Genomic DNA, 24,225 nt, shown 5'->3' with positions numbered 1-24,225 from the left:
CAGCCCCCTTTCCTTTCTTTTTTTAAAAAAAACTTTTTAGTTACTTATATTTTATATGTGTATTATTGCCTGCACATATTTGGGTGTACCATATGTGTGCAATGCCCATAGAGGTAAAAAGAGGTCATCAGATCCTCTGGAACTGGAGTTACAGACAGTTGTTAGATGCCATGTGGTTGCTGGGAACCAAACCCTGGTTCTCCATAAGAGCAGCCAGTACTCTTAACCACTGAGTCATCCCTTCAGCCCCCTGACTCCTTTTAAAAAGTAACAATCATGGAAGTCTTACAGTTCTACAGGCCTTTCACCTGCAAAGGACTTTCTGACTTGTTCCCTCCCTGAGACAAGGCCACAAGAGGCAAGGCCCCAAACTACAAGGTCAGAAAGGCCAGTTCTGAGGGCCTTTGATTCCCTGAATTCTTGGAAACAGAGCTGCAGTCACAATGCCAGTGTCCCCATGGGCCTCAGCACTGTGTACCAGTTCAGATCCACCTCTGCCCATTGACCATCCCACGTGGCCTCTGGGCTGAAGGCGAGCAGGGGCCAGTGAGCTCACATCATAAGTCAGTTTTGAAGCTGTGGAGAGCATGGCTTGGTGTCATGTCAAGGCTAGACATTCCCTGAAGCTGCTGAGGGTCTCAGACCTGATGTTACATGACCCAGGCAGAAATCAGGGAGTTGGCAACCAAAGGAACAATCTTGTCCTGAGCTCACACACAGGTCAGGTCTCATCCAAGAATAAGGTCACTCCAGGTCCCATCCACAGCCAATCAGGGAACTTTGCCAACTTGTGGACAATACCTCAGAGAGGACTGCTATTTCCCACATCCTAACCCTAGACAGGCCAAGTGGCAAGTGGGTCAAAGGCATATGGTGATTTTAGACGGGAAGTCATGCTTCACCAATAAAAATGCCAGGCCTCGCTGTGTGTGAAGGAGGCAGGTCTGGAAGCTCAGAAGGTGGGATATAGACATCTCTTCCTGCCTCTCCCTCAGTGATAATCCTAGCCAAGGCCCCATTTCTCAGGGACCACCAGGTTTCTGTGACCAAGTACCTGATACAAACAACTTAAGGGAGGAATGATTTAATTTTTGGTTCACAGTTGCTGCAGATCTGCAATTCATCATGAAGGGAAAATCAATGACAGAGCAACTCAGTCTACAGTGGTGGGAGCATAAAGCAGCAGCTGTTTACATGGCAGGGGCTAGGCAGGGAACACAGGCCAGAACCAGGAGAGGGTACACCCCTGCTGACCTACTTCCTCAAGCTGAGCTCCACCTAAAGGCTCTACAGCCTCACAAACAGAGCCACCAGCTGGAGAACAAATGTTCAAAACAGGAGTCTGGGCTGGAGAGATGGTTCAGTGGGTAAAGGCACATGCCACTACGCCTGATGACCTGAATTCTATCTCCGGGACCCACAAGGTAGAACCAACTCCCTCCCACAAGTAGTTCTCTGATCTCCTTATATGTGCCATGGCAGTGAGCATACATGGGCGGGCACGTGCACACACACACACACACACACACACGAAAGAATAAATAAAATAAATGTAAAGTCAGGCTGGGCATGGTGGCGCACTCAGGAGGCTGAGGCAGGAGGATCTCTGAGTTCAAGGCCAGCCTGGTCTACATAGTGAGTGCCAGGCCAGCTAGGGCTGTAGGGAGACCCTGACTCAAAAAGACCAGGTCAGCTAGAGCTACAAAAAAAAAAAAAAAAAAAAAAAAAAAAAAAAAAAAAAAGTAAAGTTAGGTGTGGTGGTGCACTCAATTTATAATCTCAGCATACAGGAGAGAGAGGCAGTTGGAGGGCAGCCTGATCTACATAATGAGTTTCAGGCCAGCCAGAGCTACATAGTAAGACCCTGTCTTTAAAAAAGAATATTTCTGAAAACATAAGCCTATGGGGAGGGGCACTTCAGATTCAAAGCACAGGAACCTGTATTTTGAAAAGTAAGCTGTCTATAAGGCTCTGGAATACTGTTTACTGTGCTGCTAAGCCCTGTCTACAGCAATTCCTCCATCAAATGTTCCACCCAAAGACAGACTGGGGAGCCTCTCCTCTTCACAGAGACACCCGGGGACTCTCCTCTCCACTGAGATACTCGGGGACTTCCCCCTCTCCACTGAGACATATTCAGGTTTTTGGTGTGTTCCCCTAGAGAAGACTAAAGAGACTTTGGCTACTCCACTCCAAGACACGTTTGGAGACTCTCCTGTCCAAAATCCTGCCCAGATCACGAATGGAACACATATCAGTATTCCAGGAGCACAATGAGTTCATAACTATGCAGGCCTCCTAGAGGCAACAGCAGAGCAAGCAGCCAGGACTAGGAGGAAATGGTGCCTTTGACACCAGAACCAGAGAAGGAGCAGAGGAAGTGATGTGTGGCTGGGCCAGGCAGTTCAGGAACTAGTGTCCTCCCAGAGTCCCAGAGCTAGTCACCATCATGAGAGCTGCCATCACAGGTCAGCTCTGGCTCTGAACAGCCCTGGAAAGAGCAACACAGCTCTTCCTGAACATCTCTCATTTCCCTACAGAGTCACACTGTGGGCCTCCCCTCCTGGTCCTGTTTTCTTGTCCCTCCCTGGCTCTAAGTTTTGAAACAACACACACAATCCAGAAATTCTTTGGGGCTCCCTGTCTGCTGTCAGGGACTGAGATGAAAACACATTGGCAATGGATGGGTACTTCAGCATTCTGTGCTGGGGTTTTCCTAAAACAAGGAAACAGCCTATGTTAAAGGGGTGGCTTTGTAACAGCTGTGGTAACACACTTCGGTAAGTGTAGCTGCTACAAACCCAGGGGTCTGACTCGTCTATAAGACATTTCCTTCTCACTGTAATACCCTTCTCTAAGTCTGCAAATGCATGGGGCTGTCAATAGTGCTATCCTAGATGAAAATCACTCAAAATATGTATCAGATGGTGTAGCATGCCTTTAATCCCAATACTCAGGAGGCAGAGGCAGGTGGATCTCTGTGACATCGAGGTCAGTCTGGTCTATATAGTGAGTTCCAGGTTAGCTGGTGCTACATAGTTAGACCCTGTCTCAAAAAACAAAACAAAAAAACAAGACAAACAAACAAAAAACGTGTATCAAAGAACTGCTTTTGAGCCAGGGCATGTTGATATATGCCTATAATCCAAGCACTCACAAGACTGAGGCAGGAGGATTATGAGTTCAAATCAGTTTGGGCTATAAAGCAAGTTCCAAGCATGCATCAGCTATATAGTATAGTAAAACTCTGTCTTTCAAAATAATGAACAGGGGATAGGGGCCAGTAAGATAGCTCAGTGGGTAAAGGTACTTGCCACCAAACCTGAAGACCTGAGTTCAATCCCCAAGACCTGCAAGGTAAATGAGGGAACTGACTCCTGCAAGCTGTCCTAAGACCCCCCACACAGTGTTATTGCACACAAGCATGCACACAGGTTCCCTTTCTCTCTAAATAAACATAATTTTAAAGAGTGAGCTGCTAGGGCTGGAGAGATGACTCAACAGTTAAGAGCAATGGCTGCTCTTGCAGAGGACCCAGGTTCAATTCCCAGAACTCACATGGCAGCTAACAATCATCCTTAACTCCAGTTCCAGGGGATCGACACCCTCTTCTGACCTCCTTGGGCACTGTATAACACAGGTGCATTTATATACAACCAGACCAGTCTGGTCTACATAGTCAGTTCCAGGCTAGCTGGGGCAACAGGGAGACCCTGTCTCAAAAAGACAAAAAAAAAAGGAAAGAAAAGAAAAAAAAGAAACAAACAAAACCAACAACAATAAAAAAGAATTACTTATGAATAAGTGATGAGAATATTCCTACCCATGGCTAGCCTTTCTCTAGGCAACACAGTTTTGCAGCCCTGGCTGGCCTCAAATTCACAGAGATCTGCCTGCCTCTGCCTCTGCTGGGATTAAAGGAGTGTACCATCACACTCAGCAGCAACCCACATATAATTCCACTCATTTACATCATAAACTCTCTAAAGGGCTGATAGGAACATAGCTATTTTATTTTGTTTCTGTTGCTGTAATAAAATTCCAGCAAGCAGCTCAGGGGAGAGGGGTTCACTTATGCTCACAGTTCCAGGTCACAATCTCACTGTGGGGAAGTCAGAGCAGGCACTTCAAATAGCTAACCACACATCCACAGCCTAGAGCAGAGAGATGAATGCACACATGCTCACTGGCTCGCTTGTGCTCACTCAGTTTCTCCAGTTCTTATGTTCAGGACCCCTTGCCTAGGGAATTGGTATGCCCACAGTGTGCTGAGTTTTCCCACATCAGTTAACTTAAGACAATCCCTCACAGACATGCCCACAGGCCAGCCTGATCTAGAAAATCCTCATTGAAATTCCCTTCCTAGGTGATTCCAGGTTCTGGTAAGTTGACAAACTAACCATCATGATAGTTTTTGAGGACCAAATTAACCATTAGAGAACAACTCTACAGAAAAGATATGCTGAGGAGCTGGAGAGCAGGCTCGTGGGGGTGTAAGGGCATTTACCATACATGCAGGCAATACACTCATACACATAAAATAAAAATAATAAAGTATATTTTTTAAATGGTGGTGCACGCCTTTAATCCCAGCACTAGGGAGGCAGAGGCGGGCGGATCTCTGTGAGTTCAAGGCCAGCCTGGTCTACACAGTGAGTTCCAGGTCAGCTGGGGCTACAGGGAGACCCTGTCTCAAAAAGACCCCCCCCAAAAAAAGATGGGAAAAAAGCCAGGTGTGGCCATTCTTGTCTATACTCCCAGTACTGTGGAGATGGAGACAAAAGGATGCCTGGGGCTTGCTGGCTGTCAGTCTAGCTCCAGGTTCAGTGAGAAACACAGCCTCAAGCGATAGATCAAGACACCAGGCATCCTCCTCTGGACTCCATGCACATGCACATTCATGGTGCACATCTGCACATACAAGTGCATATACACCACAGCAAATACCTGTGTGCACACACACAAATGTATATTGAAACCCCTCTCCCCAACTAGGAACAAGAAGGGTACCTGTTGGGGTCACTTTTATTCAATCCTGTATTAAATATCCCAGCCAGTTTAGTAGGATAAACAAAGTGCTAAGAACAGAAATGAAGGAAATGCAATCATACTTATATTGCAGATGATATATTTGTAGAAAATACAAAAATTAAGGGCAGGTTATTAGCATTAATCAGTGAATCTGTGCGAGGTGACTAGGTATAGTTACTACATAAATTTTAATATTTTAAATATTAAAGATAAAAGAGACATGTAAAAAAACCACCATTTATAACAGTGTCAAAATTATACAATTAAAGGGCCAACGAGATGTCTGATAAATGATGTTTGCCTTATAAGCCTGACAACCTGAGTTCAATCCTGAGTTCTACCATGTAAAGGTAGAAGGACAGAACCAACTCCTAGCAGTTGTCCTCTGACCTCCACACAAGCACCATGCCCCCTCATAAATGTACTACTACTACTACTACTACTTACTACTACTACTACTACTACTACTACTACTACTACTAAAGTTTAAAATGCACCAGGAATGAATCACCTTAAATTTTTATTCCCGGCATGAGCTACACAGAAAGACCCTATCTCAGAAAAAGGGAGGAGGGGGCTGGGGAGATGGCTCAGTGGATAAGAGTGCTTGCTGTATAAGCATGAGGATCTGAGTTCAGATACCCAGCACTCATGAAGCCCAGTGTGGTTATACACACCCCTGTAACCCCAGAGCCGTGGAAGGAAGTGACAAGAGGATCACTAGGGCTTGCTGGCTCTCAGTCCAGCTTCAGTTTCAGTAAGAGACCCTGTCTCAAGGGAATAAGACCAACAGAACAGGGTACCCAATGCCTCCAGTCATATACAGGCACACACACACACACACACACACACACACACACACACACACACACCAGAAAGGAGTCAAAGTACCCATTTGCTATCATTAAAATAATGTTCACAACAAGAGGAAGTAAAGATGTAAAGTCTGAAAAAACAAGCAGAGGCTGGGCATGATGGTGCACATTTGTAATCCTAGCACTCAGGAGACTGAGGCAGGAGGACTGTGAGTTCAAGGTCAGCCTGGGTTACTCAATGAGTTCAAGGCCAGCCTAGGCTATCAATTCAGACCCCGTTTCAAAAAGCTAATTGACTTTAAAAACCAGATGACATATAAGCCTTCACACAGGTTGATTTAATTTCAGAAAATAAAATGTATATTCTAAAAACCAACTGAAATGAGAAACATCAAACTGGTCACAGCAATTCTCTCTTCATTCTGATTTTACAGGTAGTTTTTATGCTTCTCTTTCTAATTGCTCTTATCTTTGAAACTTTGTACAGTAGGAAAATCCTTATTCGTTTTCTTCTTTTCATGTGTGCGTCCGTGCGTCCGTGCGTGTGTGTACATACTTGCAGGCACATGTGCATGTAAGAATGTATGTGGACACCCCAGATTGACTTCAGGAATCTTCCTTGAACACTCTTCCACATTATTCTTTGAGGCAGCATCTCTAAATTAAAAGAGCTCACTGAACTCGACTAGTTTTGCTAGCCAGCTTACTCTGGGGATCCTGTTTCTGCCCTTCTAGCCTCTGATTACAGGTTCTACCTCACCCACCTGGCATTTACATGGGTTCTGGGATCCCAACTCTGGCCCTCCTGCTCTACCCACTGAGCCATCTCCCACCCCCTGTGCTCTCTTACTGTGACTTTCCTTTCTGTTTCCATTTCCCAGGTGACTGATGATGCTAACTGTTTATTCCTGGCCATTTCCATGCCCTCTTTGGAGAAATGTTCATTTAGATCTTTTCCCATCTTTATGTTTGGATTTGGTCTTGGGTGCAGGACAAGCCAGGATCTGCTTGGGACAGTAGGATGTGATGCCATCACAAGGGTGGCTGAGATCCCCATGCAGTGCAAAGCAGGTAGCTGAGTCTTTTCCAGGTGGCAGAAGAAGGTTTCTCTGGAGTTAGTTAAGAGATTCACTAGCCAATGACAACCTAGCTGGTTCCTAGACCCAGGAAGCACTATCTAGTGGGGTTGGAGAAAACCACAGCCCCCTCCATAGAGACAATGATGTTTGTGACTTGCTCAGTACTATATATACAACCCAGCAAGTAGGAGCATTTCTGTTGTTGATCATGACCCTTTGTGTGTGAGAGCTTGTATGAATTTATGTGCACCACATTTGTTCAGGTGCCTCTGGAGGTCAGAGGGTGTCAGATCCCCTAGATCTAGAGTTCAGACAGTTTTGAGCCCCCATGTGAGTGTGGTTCCATGGTAGAGCACCTACTTAGAATTCCCCAGGGAGGGGCTGGGGGAACATGGTTCAGTGGTAGAGCACCTGCCTAGAATCCCCTAGTGAAGGGCTGGGGGTGTGGCTCAGTGGTAGAGCACCTGCCTAGAATCCCCTAGTGAAGGGCTGGGGGTGTAGCTCAGTGGTAGAGCCCCTGTCTAGAATCCCCCAGTGAGGTGCTGGGGGTATGATTCAATGGTAGAGTACCTGCCTAGAAACCTCCAGTGAGGGACTGGGGGGCATGGTTCAGTGGTAGAGCACCTGTCTAGAATCCCCTAGTGAATGGGGTGGGGATGTGGCTCAGTGGTAGAATACTTGAAAGCCTTGGGATTCATGCCCAGTAATACACACACACACACACACACACACACACAAACCCAAGTCTATTTGACTGTAATATATCATTTTCTGTAAAGTTAGAACTACTAAACAGAGTAAAAACCTATGTGTAAGCAAATCTTTACTTTTAGTAGATTTCTTTCTATGATTCCAATAACCTAAATATTAAGTAGTAAGAAGAAATTATGTCCTGGTTTAAACTGTACAGTTTATTTGCCTGTTTGTTTGGAGTTAGGCTCTCACTCTCTAACTGTAGCCCAGGCTGGTCTAGAATTCACTGTGTTGTTCCAGCTCACTTCGTGGTTGTGTGGTGTGTGGTGTGTGGTGTGTGGGTGGAATGTGTGGTATGTGTGTGGAGAGAGAGAGAGAGAGAGAGAGAGAGAGAGAGAGAGAGAGAGAGAGAGAGACCCTACAGGATAATATACGATAGGGAAGGTGCCGTCTAGGCAGAGTTCTCAGATGGTGCATGGTCCCTGCCTGCTGGGGTCACTCTGACACACATCAAGAGAGACTTTACTAATAAACCCAGATCACTGGGTTGTGTCTATAGCTGGAAACTCCAGCCTGAAGCCACACACTGTTTTGCTGGAGTCAAGCAAGGAGTCTGCTTATCCAGGTCTCTTAGGGTGCAGTCCAGGTGTTTGTGGGGCACACTGGTGATCAGACGATCTTAAAATGTGGAGATCACCCAGAGATTTGCTAATAATCACATGTCTTCTTCCTGAGCTGAGAGACCACTTCAGTTGGTCAAAGAAGAGATGTCAGTTTGCAAAGGGTTTGATGGAGAGTTCTAGCAACTACTAGGAGTTGAGGGTGGTCCCTAGCCAAAGCAGAGGGAGACAGGGAAGAGGAGGAGGGAAGAGAGGGAGAGGGATGGAGACAGAGACAGAGAACAGCCATGAAAGCAATTTTCAGTCCACAACCCCTACAGATGGAGACCTCCAGGTCCCAGAAAGGAATGCGCCCCACCAACACCTGGACTACACCCTATGGGACCTGGGATAAGCAGACTCTTTGCCCAACTCCAGCAAAACAGTATGTGGCTTCAGGCTGGAGTTTCCAGCCATAAACAACAATTACTAATGCTAGTATGCAGAAACGATGCACTGCTGTAACAAGCACCCCAGGTGCCTAAAGGCATTGGGAGTCATAAGACAACAGGCTACATCCGTGAGGACCAGGAGAGAAGCCCAGCTTCCCTGTAAAGATCAGTGAACAGTGGACAGGCGTGCCACAGTGAAAATGAGCTGGTAGCTCCAAGTGGGAGAAGTGCTTTCCTGCAGTGGCGAAATCTAGACCGACAGTGTGTGAAGAATCAGAGGGCATGAGAGGTTGGAACTGGAAACTAGAGGAAGAAGAGTCCCTGATTGTCAGGGCACCTGGGCTCAATGGGTCAGAATCCCGACAGCTGGGGTGTGGTAGAGAGAATGCTAAGTGTGTGGGAGATCTGGGTTTAATCTCTAGCCGTGAAAGGAAGAGGGGATAAGAGACACTCAGGCTCATAGAAGACTTGCCAAGAGGTGAAGGGGTTTCCCATAGATTTTGCTGTCAAGTCAGAGATCTCAAGGAAATTTAGGAGCTCTCTCTTTTCAGAGGCTAAAAATAGAAAAGGGATTATGTTAGAAATGCCTGTAGGCGTGGCTTTGTGCAGTGTAGTGAATTCTTAAGCAATCCCATGCAGCCTGCAAGGCTCTCAAGAAAATTCTGTCAGAAGAAATGGTGTCCATTGAATGAGATAGAAGGTATAAAATGCAAGAATCCTCACAGGCAGTTGGCTAATAGACATGCTATTTGTCACAAAGAAGGACGGATTACTCCGGATGGAATCTAAACCAAAACGGAGTGCAGGGGGCAGGGTCAAGAGCAATCCTGGAGCCTAGAAACTTCCCCCCAAAAGTCCAGCTGGAGTTTGTCCAGCTGGATTGGCAAAGCACTTGGGACCAGTGACCCTGGTTTTACCTTACATCTGTCCCTTGCTGACACAAAATGCCAGTCAGTCACTTGTGCCTGTCCTACCACTGCAGGCTGGGGGTGCTGGGCAGGCAGCTTGATTTGCAAAGGTCCATAAAGGGATAAAAATTGTGCCCGAAGATGCTGGAGAGATGGTTCAGCAGTTAAGATCATTGACTGTTCTTGCAGAGTACCTGGGTTTGGTTCCCAGCACCCACATGGGGGCTCACAACCACCTGCAACTCAAGTTCCAGGTGATCTATAAAGCTTTCTGCTGGCCTCCATGGGCAACTGCATTCATGTAGACAGACAGACACACACACACACACACACACACACACACACATAAAAATAAATCTTTTTAAAAATGTGCTCCAGAATTGCACTTGATGAATTTTACACAGAGACCTCATCCATACCTATTAAGATGATGAGATTCTGAACTTGCACTGATGAGCCCTTGCATATGAACACAGGTATGGATCACTGAGTCCAGTGTGGACTGTGATCACCCAATGGCCCCAGCCTGAGTGTGAATAGGACCCCTGATGATGATGTCACCCCATGATCACGATCTGTTATTTGGTAATAGGGATTTCTGCAACTATAAATATATTCACTGGGCAAGTGAGATGGCTCAGCAAGTAAAGGCAATTGCTGCCAAGCATGAGGACCCAAGTTTGATTCCCTGAATACACATGGTGGAATGAGAGAACCTACGCCCACAAGTTATCCTCTGGCCTCCACATGTGTACCACGGCATATGCATGCACACAAAATAAAATTAATGTAATAAAAATAATTGGGGGGGCACTGAAGAGATGGTTCAGCAGTTAAGAGCACTGGCTGCTCTTGCAGAAGACTCAGGTTTGGATCCCAGCACCCACATAGCAGCTAACAACTATCCGTAACTCCAGTTCCAAAGGAACTGTCTCAAAAAGAACCTCCCCCAAGAAGAAAAAGAAACACACATGTATACATAACTGAAAATAATAAATATATATATATATATATTTAAGACAGGGTCTCCCTGTAGCCCCAGATGGCCCGGAACTCACTATGTAGACCAGGCTGGCCTCCATCTCACAGAGATCCACCTGCCTCCGTCTCCCAAGTGCTGGGATTAAAGATGTGTGCCACTTTGCTTGGCTCATAAAAATAAATCCTTAAAAAATAACTTAAAAATACATTTGTTAATTAGTTCATACTAGATTCACCCAAAAAGAAATTAAGTGAACACAGGAGCTTGTGTGCATATGTGTGTGTGTGTGTGTGTTGTGTATGGCATGACTGTATACATACATGTGCCTGTGGAAGTAAGAGGTAAATGTTGGCGGTCTTCCTCAACAGCTTTCCACCTTACTTTTTGAGATAGGGTCTCTCACTGGACCTGGAGCTTGTCAATTTGGGTAAACTGACTGGCCAGCAAGCCCACCTGTCTCTGACCTTCTGAGTGCTGGGGTTATAGGCACACGCCACCAATACCTGGCTTTTACATGAGCGCTAGCGATCTGAACTAAGGTCCTCATGTCTGTGCAAACACTTTACCCATTGAGCCATCTCCCCAGTCCTTACATGAGCCCTTAAAAACAGAAAGGAGGGGCTGGAGAGATAGCTCAGAAGTTAAGAGCACTGACTACTCTTGCAGTGGACCTAGGTTCAGTTCCCAGCACCTACGTGGCAGCTAACAACCATCTGTAACTCCATTCTCAGGGGGAATCTGATGCCCTCTTCTGGCTTCCACAGACATTGCATACATGTGGTGTACTTACATACATGCAGGCAAAACACTCATACACATAAAATAAAATAATAACATTGGGGGTATGGTGGCGCATGCCTTTAATCCCAGTCCTCAGGAGGTAGAAACAGGCAGATCTCTGTGAGATCAAGCCAAACCTGCTCCACACAGTGACTTCCAGGCAGGCTGGGACTAGGGAGACCCTGTCAAAACAACAACAACAACAAAAAACCCCCAAAAATAAATAAATAAAAATATTTAAAAGCAAAATAAAAACAGAAAGGAAGTGAAATACTCACAAGAACAAGGAGAAACTGATATGCTCCTGCAGTTCTGAAGATGCTGGGCCCTTTGGAAAGTTAAATTTGGAAGTGCTCTTGAACTTCAAAATGTTTGTGACAAAGAAAACTGTAATGGCCTTTCAACATCTGTCCTGTCCTCGTCCCAACAGCATAATCCCTGTGTCACTGACGACATTTTCCCATGTCCCTAGCAAACAGGCCTTGTCTTCTGTAAGTTCCAGTTGATGAAGGATGAAGGATGCTCCTACTGGGACATGATCCATGGGAGGAGGACACCTCTTTGTATAGTGATGGTTAAGCTTCATTGCCAATGTAACAGGATTTGGAATCACCTAGGAGATACACCTCTGAGTGTGTTAGTGAGGGAGTTTCCAAAGAGACAGGAAGACTCACCCTGACTATGAGCAAATATATTTCATAATAATTAATTAACTAATTGGAACAAAAGAATGGAGAGAGCCAGCTGAGCAGTAGCATGCATGGATGGATTCACAGCTCTCTGCTCTTGAGTATGGATACAATGTAACCACTGCTTTTTGTTTCTGTCAACCTTGATACCCCCAAAATGATGGACTGCCATCTGGAATTGTGAGCCCCAAACATTCTATCCTAAGGTACTTTTGTCAGGGTATTTTGCAAAGCAACAGAAAAATAACTAATACATAGGGCTTTGTGGTTTGGATGTAAAATGTCCCCCACAGGCTCATGTGTTGGAGCACTTGAAACCCAGCACCTATGGGAGGTATAGGAATTAGCTGGAAAAAGTGATAGCTCTGGTGCAGACCCTGAGGTTAACAGCTCAACACAATTTCCTGTCTCATTTCTGCTTCCTGGTCCACCAAGATGTGAGAAAGCATCTTCATGTTCCTGCTGCCACAGCTGTGAGCCACTCTGCCATCATGCATTCCCTACAATGATAAACTATAGTCCCTCAACCCTGACCCAAAAGAAATCCTTCCTCCCTTAAGTTACTTCTTTTTTTTAACATTTTATTTACTATTTTTATGTGCATAATGTCTGCATGTAGGCAGGTGCACCCATGTCGTGCAATGCCCACAGAGGTCAGAAGAGGCCATCAGAGTCCCTGGAACTGTAGTTACAGACAGTTGTTAGCTACCATGTATATATGGGGAATCAAACCCAGGTCCTCTACAAGAATAGTCAGGGCTCTTAACTACTGAGCCATCTTTTCAGCCCCCAGTTACTTCTTTTTAAAAACTATTTTCCTAAGATTTATTTTTTATTATTTTCAATCATGTGAATTTATGTCTGTGCATGAGTACAGGTATCCTCAGAAGCATCAAATCCCCCTGGAGCAGGTGTTACAGGCAGTTGTGAATCACTTGATATGGATGCTGGGAACCAATCTCAGGTCCTCTGCAAGAATAGTTAAGTGTTCTTAACTGTTGAGCCATCTCTCCATCTCCTAGTATTTAAAGATTTATTTATTATTTATATGTGTATGTGTACATGAGTATGTCTGTAGAGATCAGAAGAGGACTTTGGGTCCTCCTGGAGTTAGAGATGGTTGTGACCCACCTGATATGGGTGCTGGGAGCCCAACTAGAGTCCTGTGCAGAAGCAGCAAATGCCCTTAACTGCTGAGCCGTCTCTCCAGTCCCTTAAGTTACTTCTTGCTATCTGGTCACAGCAATGAGAAAAATAAGTAATGCACCAGGGACATTTTAGGCCTTTCTCCAAATCATCCTGCACCTTAAGTAGCCTTGAAGATGAAAGGCACCAGCTAGCACAGTGGAGCTGAAGGAGGAAACAACCCAGGGCCAGGAAAACCACCCCATCAACTACTTGATGTGCTACTTGGTATGGGAGCTGTGGCTCTCCCAACTCTCCCCACCAAAGGGAGTGGTTAGTCTGGATTCTAACAGTCACTAATCTTTCATTTATACTAATGCCTGTGATGATTACTGTTGTCAACTTGACAGAATCTAGAGTCACCTGGGAGTGGATCTCTGGGCATGTCAGTGGGGGTTTGGCTGTGTTGGGAAGAGCTACTCATCATGAGTGGCACCATTCCCTAGCTAGGGTCCTGGACTGTGTAAGTGGAGAAAGGGCACTGAGCAGCAGCATTCATTCATTGCTCGCTGCTTGCAGATTACTGAAGGGATTGACTGGAAGGTGAAGCACGTAAGTGCAGGCTGACCTCATCAGCCTCCTACTTCTGCCTCTTGAGTACTGGGATTAGAGCCATGTGCCACCATACACGGCCTGTTTTTCTTTTAAATTTGTGTGTGTGAAAGTGGGCACATATGTGCTATGGCTGGAACATGGCAGTCAGAGGACAAGTTTCCAGAGTTGGTTCTTTCCACCATGTGAGATCTGGGGATCAAACTCAGGTCATCATGTCTATGCAGCAAGTGCCTTTACCTGATGAGCCACCTCATTGGCCCTGGCTTCTTACTGATTTCTAACTTATGCCATTACGATCATATATTACTACTTAGAAATATGTTCACCCTTACTTTCTGACCTAAAATGGAGTTTTTACACATGCCCAGTAGTTACCTGAGAACAGCTTGGATTTTCCAGTTGTTGGGTAAAGGGGTCTATAATACATGTCCATGCGATTATTGGTGGCAGACACTTGCAGGGGGTGACAAATCCAGCCTGAGCCATCTGCTGGTGCCCTACAAGTCAGAGTTAAGTGGTTGTGACAGCGACCTCCCAAAGCAAAGTTCACCCACTACTGCATGAGGTTGCATTCAGAGGCATGCATCTCTACTTTTTGCTGGCAGATATTGATGAAAGGTGCTATTTTAAAATTTTGCACAATGCACTTTGAAATCTCTATTAACATTTGTTATTTTCTGTTGAAACTAAGTAATCTGGGGTAAGAATGTCATAAAGCATCCCATTTTGCTGTTGTACAATTTATCAGTAATGCAAGCTGCCTGCCCATCCCTGCCACTGTGTCAGCTTCTGATTAGCATTTCATTTGCACTTCCACATCCTGACATCTTGGCGGTTTCTCATAAGCAATGGACACTGACAATCTCTACTTACTGCTCCCCTCCTCCTCCTCCCTTTCCCCCTCCTCCTCTAAAGGTGACAATTTCCTCTTCCTTCTCCTCCATACTGACAATCTCCTCCTCCATACTAACAATCTCTTCCTCCTCCCGCTCCTCCTCCCCCTCCTCCTCATGCCTCACCCCCCTGCCCCAGGTCTCACTGATCATGAACTGATCTCCATCTCCTGAATATAAATCCTCTTACACTTCAGCTTCCCAAAGCTGTGGCTTCAGGCATGGCACCAGCATGCCTCAATTCCTGTCTTATGTATAAAGCTTTAACTCCATTTTAAAGTCTTTCTTGGCTTGACAATTGGACCCTTTGTGCATCCCCTAACGTATCATACATTTTACACTTCATAAAGCTGAAAAATTCATCAGTGCCTACACATCCTTCAGATCAGTTTAACATCTGGGGCTGGGGATGCAGGTTAGTGGTAGTGCTTGGGTTCCATCTCCAGGACCATTAAAAAAAAATATGAACTCTTACCATCAGACTTAAACATTATTATCCAGTATTATTAGTTTCAGGTGGTTTGGCATTTATTTTTATTGTGTTTGTAATGGAGAAATACATTATCTGTTTTCCAAATGGTGCTCAAAAATACAAGGAGTACAGATACCACAGAACAGAGCAAACCCCAGTCATGAGACACTTGCACATCACATGAAAAAATAGTCTGCTATTCAAGAAATAAAAATTAGACTTAAAAAGTCCCAAGTTTCCAGCTCAGTCAAAAACAGGTATAGTTACATGAAACATTTAATGAATGAAGTTTTTTCCAATGTATAAACAAAATGACAAGGCTAAATTTGTGCCTGGCAGTCTCAGACACAGTAGCTATTCAAAGTGCAGCAACTGCGTGCTTTTCACCTGATTTATTACTCTGGTGGAAGGGGAAGGTGACTTGCACAGGGCGAAGGTATGAGAAAAAGAGATTACTGTATCCTAGGTATCAGAAAGTCTCAATTACTGCATGGCTTACAAGGCAAAAGACTACAGCCCAACATCAAAAAATTAATCTAGGACAAATGAGGTTAAAATACTTGTGGTTTGACATGAAGGAAAAAATGGGCAGAGTAGAAAGTGACACAATTTTGGATGGATGGGGGAGACAAAACCAGGCTACTGGAAAAACCTGTTAAGTTTCTTGTGTCAGGGCTAAGAAAGACCAAGCTATCATTCAAAGACATCTGTTGGTATTCTGCCGCTTTACTGCGAAGGGGTTTGGTTTTCCTTTTTTTTAATGTACCCCTAATAACTGGTAAGATAAGAGTAAAAAGTCAGCTAGATACCAAGTACTTTGCAGCAATTATTTTTTTGCATGACTGTACACATAAAATCTGATGAATTCTAATATGCCATTAAAAAGCAAAAATTGGTTTGAAATTCTTGGAGGAAAAATACCTCTTTTCCTACACGCTTCAAATTGGAAACTAGCTTTTTCTAAAACAGATAGTCTAATATACGTAAACTCTCACATATATGGAGATCAAATGGTTATCCAATATCAGTACTGTTTTTCACAGATATACCACTGACTGAAGGTTTATTATTAGTCACAAAGTTGGAATTTGGTGTTTTGTGCCATGTGGCCATAAAATGGTTGCATTTATATCATGGCTTAAATATCAATATTGCGGGTTTTTAAGAAAAAAACAGGTAAGTTATACTTTGTACAAAAAACAAAAAGAGGATGGAGCAAAAGGCTTTTTGGTTGAGGACAAATTATAATATCTAGTCCCTGATTAGACATTCTCCAAAACTCTTCTACAGGAAAAAAATGATGTGTCATTTCTTGATCATGTCCCACCAAAACCAAAGACATGGTAATTATTGCTTTGACATCAAATGTATGCCCCCAGGAGTTGGCAGACATTTCATTTTAAAGAGTGCAGCTATTCCTGGGGACTGAGATACAGGTATAGTTTTCTGCTTTCTCTTACATGTATTTCTACACAAATAGCATCCCAGTTAAAGATTACTAGTAAGGCAACCTCTGCAGGGGAACCGCCCACACCCATACCCACACCCCACACCCCACACCCATACCCACACTCCACATCCACACATGAAAATTCACCAAAGTGAAGAGTTAAAAATTAGTTCTAATTCCTAAAAAGAAAGTCATAAATTGCATACTAATATAAGGAGTTCAGTTACTAGTTCGTATTGCAAATTTTTCCAACAACAGATCAAACATAAATTCAATACATCAATAGAAATATAGCTGGAGGGTTGTCTTCTAAGAGTAGGAGTCTGCAATAATTCATTTAACTGCTGGTGACCCATTAATACTCTGAGGCATAAATAAGAGTACGCCAGGTTTCACACAGTAATCTGGACTTCAGGGCAAGATCGAGCCAGTAAAGGATGTTCTCAAATGAGCACCACTCCATTCTGTGCCATATTTAGCCTGGTATCCTCATCCTGCTCTGACATTTGAAGGCAACAGGTTCAATTTGCAAAAATTCATTTACAGGCCTTCTGAGATGGTTTTTATCCATTCAGATTTACTGAATTCTTGCCAGCAGGAAGAGGATCTCCAGGAAGAGGAGGGATACTGGGTTTCTGTTCCCAGCTGTTTCCTGAGGCCAATAAAGAAGCTGGTGTCTCAAGAGTTTCTGAGCTGCATTGCTTTATCTGATTCCTCCCCTTCTGTTGTGATTTTTCTTGGTCCTTTCTTCTTTTATTAGGTGAGAATGGCCTCTAGACTCCTAGTATAGGGTTAGGTATGTTTGTCGTTGTAGTTCCTGAAGGTCTAGATGGATGGTTTACCAGATGTGTTGAAGAAACAACTCTGTTCATGCTAGGCTTAGGTGGAGGGGCAATGGTAGGCTGTGAGGGAATCTGAGGAACGCTATCACTCAGTGCAATCCCTGAGCTTTCTATGGGATTCACATGCTGCAAGGAAACTTCAGGAAACTGTATGCTGGTCACAGATGCTGCCATTACAGCCAGGGCAGGACTGTTTCTGCCCTGAGGGTTCCCAGCCAATGAGGCAGTTTTCATAGTGCTGGTAGGTGATGACACACACACGCTGTTCTCACCATCCACAGACAAGAGAAGGCTGCTGTCATTCATGGCTGTCAATCTAACACCTTCTGTTAAATGTGTTTCCTTTTTCTGAAGCACATGCTTAGGAAGTAGCTGATGAAGCTCCTTTCTTCTTAAATGCATGGCAGCAATCTTCATCTCCATCTCAAACATCTTACTATTTATCGCTTGTCTATAAACTGTATCTGTGAAAGACTGAATATCATAGGTCAGATCAATACTAAGAATTTCAGAGTTTTCTGGCTTTTTTAACACTAAGCCGATCACCCACATTGTACGAAATTTGTCCTTGTCAAGATTCTCTTTGGGCGCTGGAAATGACTGGGGATTCACATGTGCCAGCGTAATAAACTCATTCTTCTCCAAGCTCCCAACCAGGATACGGATCTTGGATTCTACCAGGCCCACCCATTCTAAATGCTGTTTCTCAGTTGGTGCACTTGCCAGAAGGACAATGTAATGCTTATATTTTTGAAAAAAGCTAGGAGCCTCAAAAAGTTTGGACCACTCTGCTTTATTTAGCAAAATTTCATGTGTGATAGCAAGCCCTTGCTTAAACTCCTCAATCATAACCATCCTGGTTGACACAGACACATTATATGTGGAGTTCTGCTGTGGGTATGCTGGTGTAATTATAGGCATGAGGTGGTACCTGTCACTGGGATTCACTCTTGGGTCCCATACAGGCAAATTAAGATTCCGCTCTTCTGGTTCCTTCAATAATACAGGATTTGGCCATTCCCACTCAGAAAATACCAAGAAAAATTTACGTACAAGAGTTGATGCTATTGCATTTGGATAAAGCTGGCATGTTCTGGCCACTAGCATAGCCCAGGAAACACCTCCAAGGAAACCTAAAATATTGGAATAGATATTGTGGCATTTGGCCCACAATTTGATGGCTCTCAGTGTCAACCTGAAGCTGTCAATGTTTGGTACTAGATGTAAAATCTCATCAGTTACCCGGCAACCATTAAGGCTTCTTATACATCTAATATCTAAATTTTTAAGTAGACTGTCATCTCTTAGGTCCAAATCTTCTGGAATAGTCTGCAATGCTAATCTTGCAAATAAAATATCAATCTCTATCCCATCAAAACACAGTTTGATAACTGGCACAAAGGCCTCCTCAACAGCTCTTAAATCTTTGACTTCTTCCTGTAGTTTCAATTTATCATAGAACGAGGTGAAAAAGTCATTCCGATCCACATGTCTTGGTGCCACACATAATGCATCGATATCAGCACCTTTCGTATGTACGCCTAGTCTGTAAGAGCCGAACGTAAATATTTTCCCCCCAACATTCTCAATTACAGCTTGTGGAAGATTCCTGTTTTCACTGATTTCTCGGATCCACTCCTTCACCAGATTATTTAATTTTTGCAAAATTAAAATCCTGCGCTGCAGTTCCTCTTCCTCTTCAAACACGCCAAAGGGCTTGAGGGTCTCGATCAGCTTCTGGGTGAGTTCACGGTCCGTCGCCTTGGGGGTGGCCAGGCTGATAGGGGACGAGAAGCCGTATTGCTTCAGGGCCGGAGGCTGGTGGTGTGCTCCTTGGGTGGTCACCGCAAATTGCATCATCTCTAGCTCCCGCGCCGCCAGGGCACCTGCCCCGCCACCGCGACCTCCGCGGCCTCCGCCGCCTCCGCCCCGCTCATGATCCGAGGGCCGGAGGGGCGGGCTCTTGTCGGCCGGCCCTGTCGGCCCCGCTCCGCTCCGAGCCCGCCGCCTCAATCGCTTGCCCAGTTACCCCTCCGATCCAACATGGCGCCGGGCTCCTCAGCGGTCGCGTTCGAGAACCGACGGCGCACCCGGGCTCGCCGGCCGCTACTGCCACTGAGCTCGCGGCCGGGCGGGGGGGGGGGGGGGGGGGGGGGGGGGTCGAGACCCTGCGCGCTTCCTGTCGAACCGGCGCAGGCCCAGTCCAGCCCCACACTGTGAAGTCCCTTTCAAGGGACAGTCCTGCAAAGAGCCCTTCCTGTATCCTCCTGCATGTTCTGGAAGAGGCTCTACTAACCTAAGGTGCCCTGCCGGCTCTGTGTTCGGGCTTCCGGGCTCCAGCGCCTCAGCAGCCCCACCTGTCGCTCTTCTGTCTTATCCTTGCGAAAGCCCTACACAAATCTCTTCCTTATGGTCCTGTGATATCCCCCCGGCTGGTGTGTGCAGGGTAGATCTGCTGGTCTTGCATAGGGTGCCCTGAGATTTCAGAATAGGGGTCCCTTGAATTTCACGGCCTCCAGAAGATTCCCACGCTTGCCCTTGGAATATGCTCTTCCCAACATTCTCTTCATTTAGACACGATAAACCTTCCCATTCAGTACATGCCCCTGGACCTCCACATGCTTGTTCTTGAGCTCTTCTCAGTGTTCTGATGCTTGCTTCAGTTGTATTTAGTCTGCAGTTTAAACATCACTGAAGTGATTAATTGATTTATTGATGTCTTGTGTTGCTGGGGATCACCAAACCCAGAGCTTTACACTCCATCATAGCTACATCCCCAGCAGATGTGCTCTTTTAAATAGTACATTTTTGTAATTAGAAGCACCATCTTGTCCTTTCAAATCATCTGGTTTTGGAGGTGATAGTCTGCTCTTCCAAGTTTTCTTTCTACCATTTAACATCTTAAGCATACTTTAGTATTCTATATCCAATAATGCTCTTGAGACTCTAGCTCTGGAGTTTATTGTCTTCTATGGACTTAGCAAGTGGCATTCCCTTTTGTGTCTTGTCATTTTCAGTTGTGAGCTCATTTCTGGAGAGGCTCAGGATGCCCACATGGAGAATGTGCTCTTCCAAAGAGGATTTGCTTTGATTCTGTTAGATACCCTTGTATCTATCAACCTGCACATACTGTAATTTATTATCTGGGAATAATTTAGACCCAAATACATGTGCGACAAAGTGTGCTTTTCAATTCTAAGGAAGAGTTCCTAAGTTTTCTCCATCCAGAGGCCAGGTCAAGAGAGAAGTTTATCCTTGTGGTAGAGTAATTCTTTCTTTACAGTCAACAGGCCACCCTGTGGAGAGTCCAACTCCATCAGGGAAGAGGGAGTCTTAGTTCCTTTTTTTTTTCTGAGACAAAATTGTAATTTTAATATAATTATAAATTATAATTTTAGAAATAATTTAAGATCCTGTGGTTGTGCTAAAGAAAGAGATAAGTTGGTAAAGTGCTTACTTATGCAAGCATGAGGACCCAAGCTCAATTCCCAGAGCCCATATAGAAAACTGAGAAGAACAGTACACACTTGCAGCCCTGGAGAGGCCAAGACAGGCAGATCCCTGGGGTTCACTGGAAAGACAGTATAGCCTACTTTGTAGCCTCTGGTCAGTGAGATAGATGGCTCCTGAGAACACCGCCCCCAAGGTTATTCTCTGGCCTTCATTCACATACAAGGGCATGCTCACCCTCAAACACACACAAGATCCCATGGTTGATTCTCTTTTCTTCACCCCCAGAAATGTCTTTGGGGGGGATGGGAGAGGTACTAACATGTATTTAAGATAATTCAAAATATTTCAAACTTCCAGAAAATTTATATAGACTTTTCCAAAATAATTAATCTAACATGTTGCCCCAAATCAAAGTGCCTATATTTCCATTTATTTCAATTTGGCCTGCATGCTCAGCATTCCAGAAAAACTGCTACCACAAAGGTCTTTGGTAACCTCCTGCCCGATCCAATAAAGCCAATAATCTCCATCTTTTCTATACCACAGAAACGTCATGTTGGGCTGATGAGCCCAACATGACACCGCACTGTTTATATTTTCTTTATATCTATGGCCACTTTCTCCCTTTCTTGGTTTAATTGGCTGGTTCTTCCTCCAATACCTTCCTCCAAGACCAAATGTTGGAGGTCTTCTGGTATCTATCTATACTAAGCCCTAATTCCTCCACCACGTGTACATTCACTACCTACGTATTCTACCAATTTCCACAAACATCACCAGCTCTCACAACATGGGGTCTGAGGCAGGAAAATCATGAGGTTGAAGCCAGCTAAGCTATAAAATGAGTGGTGAGCCACCCTGGGCTATTAGACCTTATCAATAAATGAAAAATAAATAAATAAATAAATAAATAAATAAGGCCAGCCTGGTCTACATATGCAAGTTCCAGGCCAGCTGGGGTCCTCCTTTGGCCTCCTAGAACACACTCTGGTGTATATCTCCACACATACATGTGTAGGTACACAACATGCTCTATAAAAAGGATATGTGGTTGGCATTTACCATGTCAACATGCTATCTAAAACCATGAGACACTATTTAATATGATTTAAGCACATTCAGAAAAATCTTTCAATCAACAGTGTAGGTCACCATTGGGAACTAGCAAACGTTAACATGTTATCAAATGGAATAATGAGATAACTAAAATGTTAGTACTTAACAGGACAAAGGTCTCCATCTCTATTTTACCAAATTCATGTTATCTTTCAGCTGCCTGTTTCAAGACAACTTTAAAAAAGGATGATTCGGCTGGGGAGATGAAATGGTGCAGTAGATAAAACACTTGCCATGCAAACATCAGAACTAGAATTCGGATCCCCAGAACCCATGCACAAAAGTCAGGCCGGCATGGTGACCTCTAACCCCAGCCCTCGATAAGCAGAGACAAGAGATCCCAGGAGAAAGCTGGCTAGCTAGACTAACTGATCAGCAAGTTCTGGGGTCAGTGAAAGACCTTGCCTCATTAAATAGACAGCGATCAAGACACGGGAACTGGGCATGGTATAGAACGCCTTTAATCCCAGCACTTGCAAGACAGAGGCAGGTGGATCTCTGTGAGTTCCAAGCCAGCCAGGACTACATAGTGAAATCCAGTCTCAAAAAAAAAAAAAGGACACCCAGCATCAAGACTCCGCACCCATATATACATAATGCATACATGTGCATCCCCACACATGAACATACGCACACACACATACACACACACCCCACATATACATATACAAAAGAAAATACCCCCAAAGCTGAAATTTTATGCAATGGGAAAGAGTACAGTTACACACACGCAAGCAGTACAGTCATATACATAAAATAATAAATAAATAAAATATTTTAAATGTACTTTTAGGGACCAGGCATGGTGGTGCACGCCTTTAGTCCTACCACTCAGGAGATGGAGGCAGGTGGATTTGTGAGTTTGAAGCCAGCCTGGTCTACATAGTTGAGTTCCAGACTAACCAGGGGGTACACAGTAAGACCTTGTCTCTAAAACAAAACAAAAATATAGAGAGACTTCTGTGATTTTAAAATCAGTTTCACTAAAACAGTGAAGAGGTTTTAGAAAATATAAGCTAAGAGCTGCCTATTTCATAAAGTCAGTAGTGGTCCGTGATAATTATAAATACACTCACATCTGAGGATCCCAACTCGTGCTAACTGATAAGCAAAATGGAGAATTTTAAGCTTAGTATCATAGAATTTCAGAGTGAGGAATCTCTGATATTTTACACACACACACACTCATACCCTCAGCTGCGTATCTAAGAAACGCCCCCCAGCCCCAAGTCTGTATACTAACATAACCAGAGCCTGGAGGTCTCTGAACACAGCCCATTCCCAATCCACTAGCACATTTATTTTCCTTGATGGCTAAAATTCTTCCTAGGAAAACTGTCAAAATCAAAGTGAAGTCTTATGTGTCAAACGCTCACAATAATAAAGTTGAGGTGTTACAAGGAAGGGCATCTCACACACACGTGCCTGACAAGAAGACCATTCTGGGAGACTCTTGTCAGAACCACAGCCTTGTACAAAGGTCACTGCCACCTTACCCAGAATAAACTCCCACAAGGACATCTGCTGGCAATTGACTGTTACCTTGGACTACCAGCACCCTGTTACAGTTAAGGGTAATCGTTTCAATCACCTTATATAACTTTCAAAAGTACATTTTCCCATTAAAAAGGACTGCTTTCTTTGCCAGTTTATGCACATGGCTTACTGTGACACATTGTATTCCCGTGGCAATGTTCATTCCCAATTAATCTGTCTTTGAAAGGTGGGGGTCCACAAGATGGCTCAGCAGGTAAAGGTACTTGCTGCCAAACCTAATGACCTGAGTTCGATCCCTAGGACCCACATGATGGAAAGAGAGAACTGACTCCTACAAGTTGTCTTACAACCTTCATATGTATACCATATATGCACCCTCCCAAATAAATAAATAAATGAGAGCTGACTCCCACAAGTTGTCCTCTGGCCTCCACACTCATGCCATGGCATACACTTAATTAAAATAAATAAATAAATAAATAAATAAATGTAATTTTAATGAATTTTAAAACAAATAAAAGTGTCCCTGTCTTTTCATACCCTCCCACCTTGCAATATCTTTTACAATTCATCTCTTATTTCATGTCTTTAAAACATCTTCCATCGGAGTCATTCTCACATTCCACTGTCAACCCTACACATCTCTTGACAGTGTGGTGGAGCATCTCTCCCCTGCTCCTGTGTCTTAGTACATTGATTACTAGTTTTAGACTGCTGAAGAAAGGCTGAGGTTG

General features: G+C 44.3%; 2 protein-coding genes across 4 annotated transcripts in view; both read right to left on the bottom strand.

Moving 5' to 3' along the window:
• Positions 1-24,225, bottom strand: part of Radil (Rap associating with DIL domain) — a 75,052-nt gene that overhangs the window by 34,503 nt on the left and 16,324 nt on the right. The window contains exon 1 of one of the 3 annotated variants that reach the window (XM_029555156.1): positions 11,618-11,883. The exons of the other annotated variants lie outside the window; for them this stretch is intronic. The gene's annotated coding sequence lies outside the window, so the exon portion shown is untranslated. Of the gene's footprint in view, positions 1-11,617; positions 11,884-24,225 lie in introns of those variants that run through there. 3 annotated transcript variants of the gene reach the window in all.
• Positions 16,677-19,568, bottom strand: Papolb (poly(A) polymerase beta). Its single transcript, XM_008851380.3, is given in 2 exon segments — positions 16,677-17,412; positions 17,414-19,568. Coding segments are annotated over 2 exon segments (1,920 nt in total). The 5' UTR covers positions 19,286-19,568; the 3' UTR covers positions 16,677-17,364.

This window comes from Nannospalax galili, unplaced genomic scaffold (genome assembly GCF_000622305.1).
Source record: "Nannospalax galili isolate Female #2095 unplaced genomic scaffold, S.galili_v1.0 scaffold664, whole genome shotgun sequence".
Taxonomy (NCBI): Eukaryota; Metazoa; Chordata; class Mammalia; order Rodentia; family Spalacidae; genus Nannospalax; species Nannospalax galili.
The sequence above is the reverse complement of the archived record's forward strand: the minus strand, read 5'-3'. Positions and strand labels throughout refer to the sequence as shown.